The sequence below is a fragment of the Apiotrichum porosum genome (genome assembly GCF_003942205.1).
Source record: "Apiotrichum porosum strain DSM 27194 chromosome Unknown scaffold_1, whole genome shotgun sequence".
Classification (NCBI taxonomy): Eukaryota; Fungi; Basidiomycota; class Tremellomycetes; order Trichosporonales; family Trichosporonaceae; genus Apiotrichum; species Apiotrichum porosum.
In genome coordinates, this window is record NW_021167108.1 from 334984 (window position 1) to 348406 (window position 13423).

The 13423-nt window shown below is 61.5% G+C and overlaps 3 protein-coding genes across 3 annotated transcripts; 1 reads left to right on the plus strand and 2 right to left on the minus strand.

Annotated features, from left to right (window-relative positions):
- Positions 1-164: 164 nt before the first annotated feature.
- EHS24_000118 (uncharacterized protein) lies at positions 165-2807 on the plus strand (the record flags this gene model as incomplete). The annotated part of the gene is made up of 3 exons (XM_028615957.1): positions 165-423; positions 477-641; positions 685-2807. The coding sequence occupies 3 exons, from the start codon at positions 165-167 to the stop codon at positions 2805-2807; spliced, it is 2547 nt and encodes an 848-aa protein (XP_028479814.1).
- Positions 2808-3367: 560 nt separating this feature from the next.
- Positions 3368-5616, minus strand: EHS24_000119 (uncharacterized protein; the record flags this gene model as incomplete). Its single annotated transcript, XM_028615958.1, has 4 exons — positions 3368-4816; positions 4861-5264; positions 5390-5483; positions 5566-5616. 4 exons carry the CDS (start codon positions 5614-5616, stop codon positions 3368-3370), a joined length of 1998 nt encoding a protein of 665 aa, XP_028479815.1.
- Positions 5617-8084: 2468 nt separating this feature from the next.
- On the minus strand, positions 8085-11546 carry EHS24_000120 (uncharacterized protein; the record flags this gene model as incomplete). The annotated part of the gene is made up of 10 exons (XM_028615959.1): positions 8085-8299; positions 8451-8928; positions 8987-9069; positions 9134-9667; positions 9703-10111; positions 10314-10387; positions 10437-10510; positions 10566-10602; positions 10658-10691; positions 10749-11546. 10 exons carry the CDS (start codon positions 11544-11546, stop codon positions 8085-8087), a joined length of 2736 nt encoding a protein of 911 aa, XP_028479816.1.
- Positions 11547-13423: the final 1877 nt, after the last annotated feature.

Sequence of the window (13423 nt, forward strand, 5' to 3'; positions counted from 1 at the left end):
GGGATCGGGTTGTTGAATTGCCACTGGCCAATTTGCCGCTTATCGCCGGCGGCCTGGCTGGCCGGATCCGTCCTGAGTGGCTTGGGTGGATGTCATGATCAACGAGGCAAGAAGCGTCTCGAACAGCTCTAGACATATATCCCACATCTATACCAACAACAACCATGTCGGGCGGCTTCTTTGGCTTCGACACGGCCCTTCCTGGGCGTGACAACGCTCCGTCCGCCTCCGCTCCCGGCGGCACCGTTCACGGCTTCCAGGCGCGTGCCGATGCCGACTCGTTCCTTGGCGGCGGCGGTCTCGGCGGCGCTGGCGAGGAGGAGGACCTTGCCGTTTACAACTGGGGCGAGGGCATGGACACTGGCCTTCTTGAGGGCGGCGATGACTTCAACGACGAGACCTTTGGCGACGTCGGTGACTTCAGTGCGTGGTGGTGGCTTGTTTGCTTTGAACTGTAGCGCTGACGTACCTCGCAGGCCAGGACTTCCAGTTCTCGTCGCAACCTGCGCCTACCCCGGCCTACCGCCAGCAGCCCCGTGGACCCATTGCCTCTACCAAGAGCCACTTCCACCCCAAGGCTCAGGTGGACCTCTTTGCTGCCACCGAGGACGACTTCTACTCGTCCAGGCCTTCCACGAAGAGTCAGTTTACGACCCCCCTTTGCAATAGCTGGCTAACAAGCAGAGTCTACCAAGCAAAACAAGAAGAAGGAGCCTGAGCCTCTCTGGGCCAAGGCATCGCCTGCCAACCAGTGGGGTGCTTCCCCCGTGGCGCAGCCGCGCACGCCGACCCAGCAGCCCGCCCCCGCTGCCCGTCCTCCACCTGGCCAGATCCTGTCGCTTGATGAGATTGAGGCAGACCTTGCGCGTACCAACATCAACGTCCCGACTCCCCCTCCTGTTCAGCAGCAGCAGCAGCAGCCGCGTGTGCTGACTCTTGAGGAGATTGAGAGCCAGATGGTTGCCGGCACGCCTCCCCCTGTGGCCCACCAACCTCCTCAGGCCCAGCACCAGCAGCACGCTTCTCAGCACTCGATCCACGTCCCCACTCCTCCTCAGCGCAACACTCCTCCCGTGTCTGCTGGCCTCAATGGATCCGGCCACTCGCAGCAACAGCAGGCTCTGCTTGACCAGATGTTCCCCGATCTTGGCTCAGTCCCCGCTCCCCAGCAGCAGCAGCAGGTTCCCGGCGGTCAGCAGGCCATGGCGCCTTCGGGCCCCCACCAGCCCAGCCCTGAGGAGATGGCGCACATGGAGGAGCTTCACCGTCGTATCGCCGGCAAGATTGAGGCCATGTCCAAGCACAACAACCTCATGGGTAATTCCGACAAGGACTTTATCACGCGTATCCAGCTCTCGCAGCTGGCCACGGCCGACCCTTACTCGTCCGACTTTTACGCCCAGGTCTACTCGGCTCTCATCCGTCGCCAGCAGGCCGCGGACGGCCAAGGACCCACTGTCGTGCAGGTCGCTCCCGGTCTCGGCTTCGGTGTCGGTGCTCCCACCGGTAACCGTTTCGGCAAGATGGGGACTGCGTCGATGCAGCGTCTCACCACTCAGGTGAAGAAGCTTGTGTCGACCACTGCCAAGCGCCAGCAGAGCAACATGTCCAACGACGCTCTGCAGGGTGCTCTTGGGCGTGTGCCGCGCGCTCGTAGCCAGGTCGCCCCTCGCCAGGTCCTTGCTGTTCCCGCCGCGACCAAGACCAAGCACCAGCCCATCAACCAGCTCAACCAGAGCACTGGCCCGACCCGTCCTGCCCTCACTCGCAAGCAGGTCATGTTTGCCCTTGAGGAGCTGTACGATGACGTCCTCGAGATTGAGCAGATGCGCCGTGACGCCCCTCCCCCTACCGACGTGCCCGCTGTCGAGGCGTGGAACGCCGCCTGCGTTGCCAAGGTTGACGAGATGTGGAACACTCTCATGGTCATGGAGCCTCTTGGCGTGTCCAACCCCCACCCGTTCATCTCCCTCATGAACCCTCTCAAGGGCCAGCGTCTTTTCCCTCGCCTCCTCCGCCACCTCCCCCAGCAGCAGTGTCTCACTCTGCTCACCCTCCTGATCGCGACCTACCCCCAGCTCGACGTTGTCTCGCGCGCTCCCCCTCCTCCCGTCGCCGACTCGTCACTCCTCACCAAGGCCGACCGCCTCGACCGTGCGCGCCGCGAGGCCGAGACGGACAGCTTCCTCCACCACGTTATCCCGGGAGTGGACGCCATCATCAACCAGTGCAACCTCGGCCTCGTCTCGGGTCTCCTTGGCATCTGTTCGCAGCGCATGGAGGTCTGGAAGGTCGGCGCCACCCGCCCCGGTGTTGCCCTCTTCACTGCCCTCCTGTCCAAGGCACAGTCGCTCGTCCGTGCGCCCCAGGACCCCAACCACCCCGAGGCCCAGCAGGACCCCGCCGAGCTCGAGCAGTGGCACAAGATGTTCGACTACTTTTTGCAGATCATCCTCCCGCACCTGCCCGAGCTCTTCCCGTCCACCCAGGCGCAAAAAGTCGCGTTCGGCCCCGGTGCCTACCTTATCGGCGCCGACGCCGCCGGCGCCAACCAGTTCAACGAAAAGGAAGGACTGGAGATTGAGCGCCGCGAAGCCGAGGTGTGGGGTCTTGCCGCTGCCTTGGCCGTCAACGCGCCCGAGGACCAGCAGACCAACCTCGTGGCGGCGCTGCGCGAGAACATTCTGCACTCTGTCACGGCGGCGCGCGACTCGCACACGCCGCGCGCCCGCGCCGAGATGAAGCTGCGCAACGTCAACATGTTCCTGCATGGCCTGGGCCTCGACGCGAGCATGGTGCCGACTTAGGAAACGGGATGGGATGGGTTGAAATAGACAGGCGGGGCCCGGGAGACCGGGACTGGTCACCAGGGACCGCCACTTGAGAAGAGACTGAAGAGAGAGAAAGAGAAACAGAGAAGAGACGTTCGTGAGAGAGAGCTTGGATCTACGCCGGGGGATGATATCGTGACTATCGAAGCGCGTAAGAGACGCTGGTGTACACTATGATAATGTTTGGCCGTCCTGTAGTGTGACTGCATGCATAGTTATCCTCATATGCGGGGGGAATGGAGTGGAGTGTTGGGACGAGCGGCGCGGGAGGGAGGCATCCGGTGGCCGCAGAAAACCGAACCGTCTCTCTCATCTTATCTTGGGCCAATTTCTGCAACCTGCGGCAAAACATGCAAACCGCTAACGACCCGTGGTGGCATGGCATGGCACGCAGCGCTACAGATGCACACGGTAAACACTGTACTGTACACGACCTCGTACACGACAAAAACCTAGACAAAACCCCCAACCGCGACTCCCTCCCTCACAGGTCCAGCGGGTAGGTACTATACAAAAACAACAACCCCAATCCCACACTAGTACCGGGCCCACTGCGACGCCGCCGTGTTGCGCTTGGTATCAAGGAACCGGCGCGGCGACTGCGGCGGCGGGGCCATGTGCTGGTCGTGCACGCTGCCCATGGCATACTCGTCGTCGTCGGGGTTGCCAATGCCGCGCGGGCTGCTGATCTGCAGCGGCGCCTTTGTGCTGGCCGGCTTGCCCAGGCCAAACATGTTGGACAGGTGGCGCGACCCGCGCTCGCCGTACGTGCTCAGTCCGACCCAGTCGTACCACTCGCGCGGGTTACCGCTGCTGCTGGCGCCAGCTCCTCCGGCGGCGGCGGCGGCGGCGGCTCCAGAGTGCGGGCCCTCGAGGCGTTCCTCGCTCTGCATGCGGTGGGCGGCTGCGCGTTCCTTTTCGCGCCACTGGTCCGCTGCTGAGCGGCCGTCTGCGCCTGTGGAGATGGCTGCTGGCGGCGCTGCGCGCGAGCCTTGCGACGACGAGAAGCTGCGCTGCAGGTTGGTCAATGGCGAGTGGCCGCCGGCGAGGGCGGCAGTGATGGGGCCGGGCGAGTTTGTAGGCGAGCGGCTGACGTCGCGCATGGGTACCGATCCGAGGTCGTCTTTACGTGTCTCCTTGGCCCACAAATTGTTCTTGAAGGGCAGGAGCGAGCGGCGGGTGTACGCTGGTGGCACTGCCGCGAGACCCGCTGCGGCGCTGCCAAACGACGACCCAGACGCGTGCGTGCGCTGTCGGCCTGGAGGGGTGCCCGCGTACACCTCGCGCATCTGGCCCGACTGGCCCGGATTCTCTTCGGGCAAGTTGACAAACCGCCATCCGACGTCGCGCGCCATCATGCGCTTGTACCACGGACGGTCGTCGTTCCAGCCGAGCTTGGGTGTTGGACGCCGTTTTCGTTCGCGCCGGCGCCAGAAGCAGATGGCAATGAGGCCAATGAGCGCCAGACCACCCGCGGCACCGACCGCCGCGCCAATGGCCGTCTTGGCTGTCGAGTTGTACGGCTTGGCGGCGGCAGCGGCAGCGGACGAATGGACGGCTGACGTGGTCGGCCCCACAGTGTACGACGGTGCGCCGGCGGTCATGGTGGCACGGGACGAGGTGGTGGTCACTTGCTCGGCCAGGGTCGCGGCACCGAGCTTGGTAGTCGCGACGAGGTAGTCGAACGAGAGCTGGCCCCACTGGTTGACCAGCTGGATCGTATGTTGAGAATCTGACAAGCCAGAGACGTGGTACAGCACCTGTTGGTACACCTCGGGTCCTCCCGACGCGTCATATGTTCCGATGGACGCTCCGTCCAACATGACCTGGTAGCCGCCGGCAGGCCCACCTGTCGTTCCATACGCCCACACTGCACTTCCTGTAAACTGCATCGAATTGTTTGCGCCAGACAGAGTTGTCCACGAGATCGAGCTGTTGTGGTTGCGCGCCTGCGTGCCTTCCTCTGTGACGACCATTGGGTCCGACTGGGGTGTCAGTTGCTGGCCCTGTAACAGCCACCTCAACTCACAGTGTTGACAAAGTTGCTGTGGTTGCTCTCCAACATGTTCCACGCCGGGCTGAGAATGACCGTTCCATTCGGGCCTCCTGCCCAGGCCGTGTCGTCAATTGTCGAGTTTGTCGTTTCTGGGCCGTTGGCGCCGTCCAGCGTCCCAGTGACGCCTTGGACGTTGGCCCACGTCTCGTTTCCAGTCTTGCCGTCGGTTCGCTGCAGGTCTAGTCGGAACGTGTGCATGCCTGCCGGCAGGCCTCTCACGCCAACAGCAGTGGTCGTCGAGCCCGACGGCGCGTCCGTGCCGTTGACCAGGACCTTTGTGGTCCATCCAGTCCCCGAGCCCGACGTGCCGGCGCCAGCACCCGGGCCACCGCCTCCGCTCGACGGAGCAAAGTCGACCTCGAAGAAGAGGGCAGTACCTGTTTGTCGGGAGTGGGAGTGTGGGAGTGTGTTGAGAGCAAGGGCAGGCACATGAGGAACAACGGGTTAGTTTAATGAAGAGACAGAGAAAAAAAAAACGAATCCCTGCGTGTGTGGGACGTACCGGTAAAGTTGAGTGAGACCGACGCGTTCTGTGCGCTCGTGACCCATCCAACGTCATCGCCCGTGGCATTGGTGTTGGAGTAGGATGCATAGTCCTGCCATCCGGTTGTGGGGTCGCACGAGTGGCATGGCTGGTATGCCAGCAGCGGGGAGCTGTTGTGGGGGGACACGGGGTACAGGGCCGGCGCGAGGGGGTGGCGTTGAGGAGGAGGAGGGGGGATGGCGCATGGCGGTCAAAGAGACGCGCGTGGTGTGTGTGGCGCGCGCGCGTTCGAGATAGCCGACAACAAAGGCAGGAGGAGGCGTTTGTTGTGTTTGGTTTGCAATGGCACAGCGTAAACATGGAGAGGGGAGAGGGGAGGCCGGGTGTAGTGGGCATGTGCGACAGACACAGGCGATGGCGGCGTCGAGAACGGCGTTGGAGGCGGAGAGGTCGAGATGGTTTGGTTTATAGAGGAGCCGTGGTCAGCACTCCACCCGCTATAGGCCCACGGCATGTCCATATGCCGCGCAGACACAAGGACTCACCCCGATGAGAGATAGACCTGCATCGTGCTGGTCGTGACCAAGTGGCCTGTGGAGTTCAGAGTTGAGAGAAAGGACGGCGCGCGCGTGTGCACACGCTGGGTGTTGGATGGGGTTGCCTGTTCACTGTGTCTCGGTCCCGTTGTCGTTGTTGAATCCGCGGTTTTGGGACGCGTCCGCAGTCGGCCAGCGCGCCAGGAGGCCAGGAGTGATCAAGAGGCGCGTCCAGTGCGCGAGTGTGTGCAGAGTAAGGTGGATGCAGCGATGGGGGGGAGGATGTGGATGTTGTGAATGACAGAAAAGCGTGTATGTGTGTCGGCGTGGTGGTGGATATGGTGACGCGAAGAGGATGCGCTCCAGCAGTCAGCCGTCAGCAGTTCAGAGCAGTCAGCAGCAGCAGCTGATTGCACTCGACAGTTCCCATCTGCACATTCCCCCTCGTCCCCTCTCCTCACCCGCGGCCCCCCATGCTCCGGTCTCTCTCTCATTCTCTTGTGCCCGAGACCTCGTTCCTATTGTAAAAACGCGCGGGCGGCGCGCGCGCGCGGGTGGGGGGGCGGCAGACGCGAGGCAGAAAGTAGACCATTGAAGCCCGCGCCAGCAGCCGCCTTGGGCGTTGCTCCCTCCAACAATCCAACAACGCTCTTTTGATCTCTTGGCAAAAAAGGCCGCATTGTTGGTGGTCTTTTTTGCATGCACGAAACCTCTCCCTTGCGTCATTCCTCCTGCAGTACACAGTGGGTACAGTGCACACAGTGCATGCAACAATGGTCACACCAGGACAAGGGAGACCTGGATACATGCTGATGCATGATGGACACGGCATGGCAACAAGACGACACTCTCGGCACCACACCCGCGCCGGAACCCCCCAAATGAAACAGTCCCAACAACACGAACCACGGCATGGCGCCCCCCCTCTTCCATGCAGCTCTCTGCGCTTCATCCACTCTTCTCCATGGTCCACACCCCCAGGCCTTGCTCGCCCCAGCAAAGGCCTTTTGCCCCCCTTTGTGGTCGTTCCCGCAACCCCCAACCTCCCTCTCAGACGCCGCGGCACGGCATGGACTGAAACGCACAGTTGTCGCAGGTATCCAGGCAGCAAACGCTCCTGTCCTGCTGCGGTCGCCGCTACTGCAGGCACAAACCCTGTCGCCCACCCGGTACAGTACCCGGCAGCCCAAGGTTACAGCTGGCAGCCTGTGCACCTGCTGCTCACAGATCGCAGATATCTCGCCTGCATGGCCTGCACATTGCCTGGTTTAGCTGGTTGCTTCTTTACTGTATTGGGTGGGACACAAGGAACAAAGGCCCCGTCGGAGACCACCGCCGCGCCCACATTTCGGGCAGTGTTTTGCAACAAACAGTAGACAGTAGTCACCCCCCCCACACCCCACATCGCCATTGCGGCATCGTGTGGCCCGGGGCCTGGTGCCCTCGCCGTCGTCGTCGTCGTGTCGTTGTCGCTACCCACATCCACAACCACGACCGACAAGCAGCACTTGAAAACTTTGCAGAGGCCGATGCATTGGACACAAAGCCACATAAGCCACATGCTACCGTACTCGGGCTACTACCTGTGCTTTGCGTTTGTGCTTTTGTCCTCGTGATCACTCTCGCTCATGATTTTAGACGACCCAGGTGATCCACACGATCCACACGATCCAGACTCCAGGCCCTTCCCTTGCCAACTTGCTCTCCCTCTCTGCATTCGTCCATGTGGCCCACGTGAAAACTAAATGGGTAGACAGGGTACGCCAAGTACGGTACATTTGTAAGGTTTACAGGTGAGGGGGAGAGGGGAGGGGGGGAACCAGCTCAAAGCGTAGCTAGAGCGTGGCAAGTGGCAAGTGGCAAGTAGCGAGTGAGCTATGAGAGCGGAGGGATGGTGCTGCTGCTGAGAGCACACGGGCACACTACCGCCACTCTCAGCCCCCCTTGCTTACTTGCCGCCAAGCGGCATGCGCGTGTATGCGTGCGTGCCGCTAAACAGTGTGATGCGATACTCTCCAGATTAAAAAGGGATGGGTTTCCTGGTCGCCTCTGTTTCTCCGCAACTCTTTCGCCCGGTGCCCAGGCGGAAGGGCGGTACCGGAGGATACCCCCGGTATCCAAGGCAAAAGCGAAAGCGACAGACAGCACGAGTCCGGGGGGTGGGGTTGGGGGGATATTTACAACTCTGCCGACGAGCCGGCCGAGTCAAAGCTGCCACGCTTGGCCGCTGCCGCACCACCGCCATGTGACGGGACATACTCGGGGTCCACAGACGGCGGGTCGAGGTGGAGCAACAGGTTGAGTACAAACTGGCACTCAAACGACGAGTTGGCAAAGACCGTGGCGAGCGACTCGCTGGGCGTGCGCAGGATGTTGGGTGCGAGGACCAATGCTAATGGAGAAAAGTCAGCGGTTTGTTTGTTTCTGGGTTGTACATCCCGTGGCGCCCGTGTCGCAGATCGGACCGTCGCCCCCACGGCTCCCTCACTCCCTTCACGACCCGCGCGCAGGGAAGGGTAATTAAACAAAAAAAGATGACGTACCGAGATTCTGGGGGGTCATCTTGGTGATGGCGACGATATCGGGGTCCAGGAAGAGCTGCATGAAGCTGATGACAAACAGCAGCACGCGGCGGTTGTGGTCGGGCAGCTTCTTGATGAAGATGATCGTGTGGTCCACCGACTTTGACGCCTGCAGCGCCGCATTGTACAGCCCAGTGGGGATGAGGGGCTCCTCGAGCTCGCGCAGCCACAGCTTGAACAAGGACGCCACGACGTGCGGGTCCTCGACGCCGCTGAGCTGGTACTGGCCCCGGTCGATGTGGGCCTTGAGCTGCGCGATAATGTCGGCGTCGCCGGGGACACGGAACACGCCCTCGGCTTCTGTACCACCCAGAGCGAGAATCCCGTCGGCAAGGAAGGGGAGGATGATGGGGATGCGGAGCTCAGGGTATGCACCTTCTTGGCGCTGCATGATGGTCTCGAGAGTCTGGCCATAGACAGAGGGGTAGAACGCAGCGTCCTGTAGCAACGTCAGCGTCACGAGGCCATGGCGCGTCCCATTTCTAAATAGGACTCACCGAGGCGTGTTCAATCTCCGTGATAGTCAAGACCCGTCCACGTCCGCCCTTTGCGCCAAGCACATCGATGCGGGTGAGACAGTCTGCGTTCGCGGCGTCAGAGATGCGCGGAAGCGGAGCGTTCTGGAAAGCTAGAGGAAAACATACACTTGGACATGACGCCGATACCATAGTCGGGGCGCTCGAGGTGGCCGACGAGGAATGAGCGAACAAACGGCTCAAAGCTCTTGGATGGACCAAAGGCCGCGACGAAGACGCAGAAGAGCTGGAAGCCAAGGACGGCAGCGTCCTTGTCCGGGTTGCGGGTGAGCTGTTTGATGAGCTGGCAGTAGAGCTCGTCGCGCATCTCGATCCTGCCCACGCCCAACTGGATCATCCACCGAATCTCCTCGAGAATGACCGTCTTTTCGTCCTTGTTGTCGTCCCGGCCACCCCGAAGCGCGAGAACAGAGGGGCCCGCGGGCTGGTGTGGTGGGCGCGCAGACTCGACGGCACGGTCGCGCTCGCCCATGACGTGCTGGATGATCTTGAACGTGGTCATGGCATCATGCACAGAGCCCTTGGAGAGTACCAGGAGCGGCGCAGTGATTGGGTTGCGCTGCCACTCCATGATACGCTCCAGAGACAGGCGCTGGCGGAGAACACCAGAGCGCTTGGTGGCGAAATACCGGTCGGCAAAGTCTCGGTGGAGAAGTTGTGCAGCTCATAGCTGGCACTGTTGGGAGACGAGGGCTGGAGGACGAGGTTGACCGCCGATGCGTCGATGGGTTGCAGCATCTCATCGACATGGATGGGTGATGGTGGTGTGGTGAACATGGACTCTCCCTGAGATAGAGCCGGGCTAATCTCCACATTGCGTCCCCTGACCGTGCTGCCCACGCCGCTAACCTTCTTGGTACGGCGTCGACGCTCCCACCACGAGGTTGGAGGGCCCGAGTCAGAACCCGAAAACTGGTCGTTGGATGGCGATGCGTCGTAGTCGCTGCTGTACGCGGGGCCAGCGCCTGTAGGGGTGAGGGGCGGGCGCCTGCAACGGGCGGAGAGGGGGGCATGTCGGCGCTGGGCGTAATGGGCCCACTGGAGCTCGCCGTGGCCGAGGGCGCGACTGGTGACGCGTGGGTTGAACTCCGTTGTGCGAATCGGACAGAGGATGTATGCGAAAGAGGAGTGTCGTTGTCACCAGAGGATCCGTTTTGCTTGCTAGACTCATCTGTCGCGCTACCCGCATCCGGTTGCGCGGGAAGCGCATTCCGCTGGCACAAGTAAGTTTGAATGCCCCTGGGCAAATGGAAACCACCACCACCTCGCCACATGAATTGACACGCACCTGTATTAATCCGAGTGGAATGACAAAGGCGTCTCCTTCTGGACGCTCCCATTGAGTGACTCCAGTGAGCGTGTCTGTACCATGGTCAGCAACATGACACGACCACACCGTCTCTTTCCTCACTGTAATAGTAGCTCTGGTTGTCGCGCGTTGGATCGGCGAGCTCCCACCATTCGCCATCAGGGGACCTAGGCACACTGCAGTTTGGGTCAACGCGTTCTAGCTGCGCGGGGAGAGGACCAGTCTACGTACACAAAAGCTCCAACTGGAGGCTCCCAGCTGCATTGGCCTGGGGCATGTCAGTGATTCAGTGGACGATTATGATTCCTGGTGTGGAGGCGTACCAGTTGCAGGACAAGCGAAGAAGACATGGTTGGTCTGGGCCAATTTAGTACACGGGATCGCTAGCGCGCGGGAACACTACACCACGCTCACCTGCGGGTCGGCAATGGTGACCCAGAACTGCAGACTCCAGCTCATGCTGGCGTCCTCGCACTTTGAGATGATGTCGCGGACGTCCATTGGGCCTGGCGGTGCGAGTTCATGCGGGGGTCTTGTAAAGGCAGACGTTGGTCGCGCGGCAGCAGGCGACGAGGTTCTTGCGGCGCCCTTTACGGGGTAGGACGGCTCGCCAAGAAGCGCCGCAACGAGGTTGAACGGTTGATCAATGTTGGGCGGTTCGGGTGGGCGTCGATGGTTTTTAAGAATGTGGGCCGCAGCCTTTCTGTGAGGAAGCGGTGGGAGAGCTTTATCGACGACGCGAGATACAGGTGAGAGAGGAGGAGGGGAAGCAACAAGTGTCGATGGAGGAAGCGACGACTGGCGGCGCTCGGCAACGGCAAAGGGGTCTGCTGGCAGAGGCGGCGGCGGCGCACGGACTTGTTCTGTGGACCTGGGCGAACGGGCTCCTCCTCCCAACTTGCGGACAGAGCGCGCACTTCGTAGGCGTCGGAGAACACGTCCTCGTGCGTGAGCGTGCGGCAACGTGTGCGACGCAGACGCAGGGGCTGTTGAGGCAGCGGTGGTGTGGGTGGTGGGCAGCGGTGGAAAGGGTGATTTTTGGGACGGCGAGTTGACGTCCACGGACAAGACAACTGTTCTTGTGGGCTGCAAAGGGGCTAGCGCTGCGCCACGGCGTCGGGTGAAGAGGGACGATGGAAAGGGGGAGCAGGACGAAGAGTGGACTGAGGGGGGTGCGTTTGGGAGGTAATGGGCAGTGGCCGACGACGACATGTGGGCCGTGGGGGGCGGATAGGTCGGAGCGCTCTTGCTGGTAGGATGGACCGGTTTGGCGGACGGATGACACAACCAGTCCTGCAGTCCTGACGAGGCAGATGGCGGCCCTGATGGCAATGGCGGCAGACGAGGTATGAGAGATGGGGGGACAAGGATGGCAACAGGAATGGTATGTTGTGTGCAAAGGAGATGTTCAAAAGTGGAGTGCATAGGAGAATGTGTATACAGGTCTTGCGATTGCTGGCAGCTGTGTGGTCCTTGTTGCTTCTGGCCTCCGCTGCGTTGGCCAAAGGGTCGCCCAGACCAACAGGTGTGACTGAATGGTCCGTCGCCGCCGTTCAGGTCGCGTCTGCAGATAGAGCCAGGTGTCGCGTTCAGGTCGACACCCAGGCCCTGCTCCTGCCCCGCACGTCTCATACCCAGGCTGCTGCTGCTGCTGCTGCTGCTGCTGTAACGTTAGAGCTGCCAAACACTCTCGACACAGCGTGACACCTACATACCTGCTCATGCACTGTATACGCGTCGACGCGACGGGGAGCAAGAAACGCGCGCCTGTGGCCCAACTGGTGCTACAAGCTGTATCTGACCCGCACCCGATGGCGTATCGATCGTCCCTCCCGCACGGGTCCACCAAACCACGCTCAGGTGCAAGATGTGTTTGGTCCACTCCCCAACCCCCCGCGCCGCGGCTTCGCAGCAATCAATACGCAGTCCCAGTACGCCAGCTTTGTTGGTCAATGAATCACAAGAACAGGTTTTACTCGCGCGAGCAGAACACAAGAGCGCCTGACTTTTCGGAGGTTGGAAGATTCAAAAACAAGGCGCGTCGAGGGGAACCTGGTACGCGTCCGGTGCGCCAAAGTTGGGTTACAGAATGAGAGCTGGCGTATGCCTCAAACTGGTCTCACAAACCAAGCCCGGAGGCAAGAGCGCAAGAGGTACAGCTGGGCAATAGGCACAGCATTCAAATCTTAATAATGGGGATAGGGGATCTGGTCGCAGCCGGGTATCAGATCTCGCTCGTCCATGACCTCCCGGGCGTGGGTCAGCGTACTGCGAGTGCCCCACAGGCCCCAGGATCCAATGTACTAATGTGTCAATGTGTCAGCAAGTGCGTAGTGAATTGCAGGGGATGATGCGAGAAGTGTGCACATTGCGTATTCAAGAGAGGAAAGATTAAAGAGAGGTTGGAGAATGCAGATTGGGTGCAAAGCTGGAGCCACATAAAGGTGTCCCTGGCGCTGGCCGGCTGACGACGGTTGACTCACCCCTGCGACGCCTCCGTCCGTCCACCGCTCGTCACAGAGTGCGAGCAGCGGCAGTCTCCATCAACAACCTTGTTGGTCCTTTCTTCTCTCCACCGCGCCAAACACCATCTGCCACAACCGACACCCAACCTCCGCCCCTCCCATCAGCCCTCTCTCTCCACTCCGCGCACCATGGCCAGCTAGCTGGCTCCGGCGCATCTCCTGCAGCCAGCCCGGCTCCCGCAGACGCGCACCCCAGAGACGCGTCCAACCCTCGACGGCACGAGGCCGGCCCCCCGCCGCAGCGTCAGTTGCGGCTTCTAACCCTAAGGTGAGGTCACCTTCTCTGTGGTTATCAGACCTGACAGTTTCTCAGTTCTTACACTCTCGGCGACAGCCGCGCCCGGTATCCCCGCCATGAGCGTACTCCGTGCCGCTGGGCTGTGAAAGCAGGCCCAGGAAGGGCCGTCATATCGGCCGCCCAGGACCGCGCTGCCAGTGCCAGGCCGTCGAGGTGCAGAGGGGTTCGCAGCGGGACAGTCGGCAGCATGTTGGAGAGCGTCGCGCGGGCGTGTGGGTGCCAACGTACAGAGGATGGGGATGGGGAACAGGTTGCGTGTGTGTGTG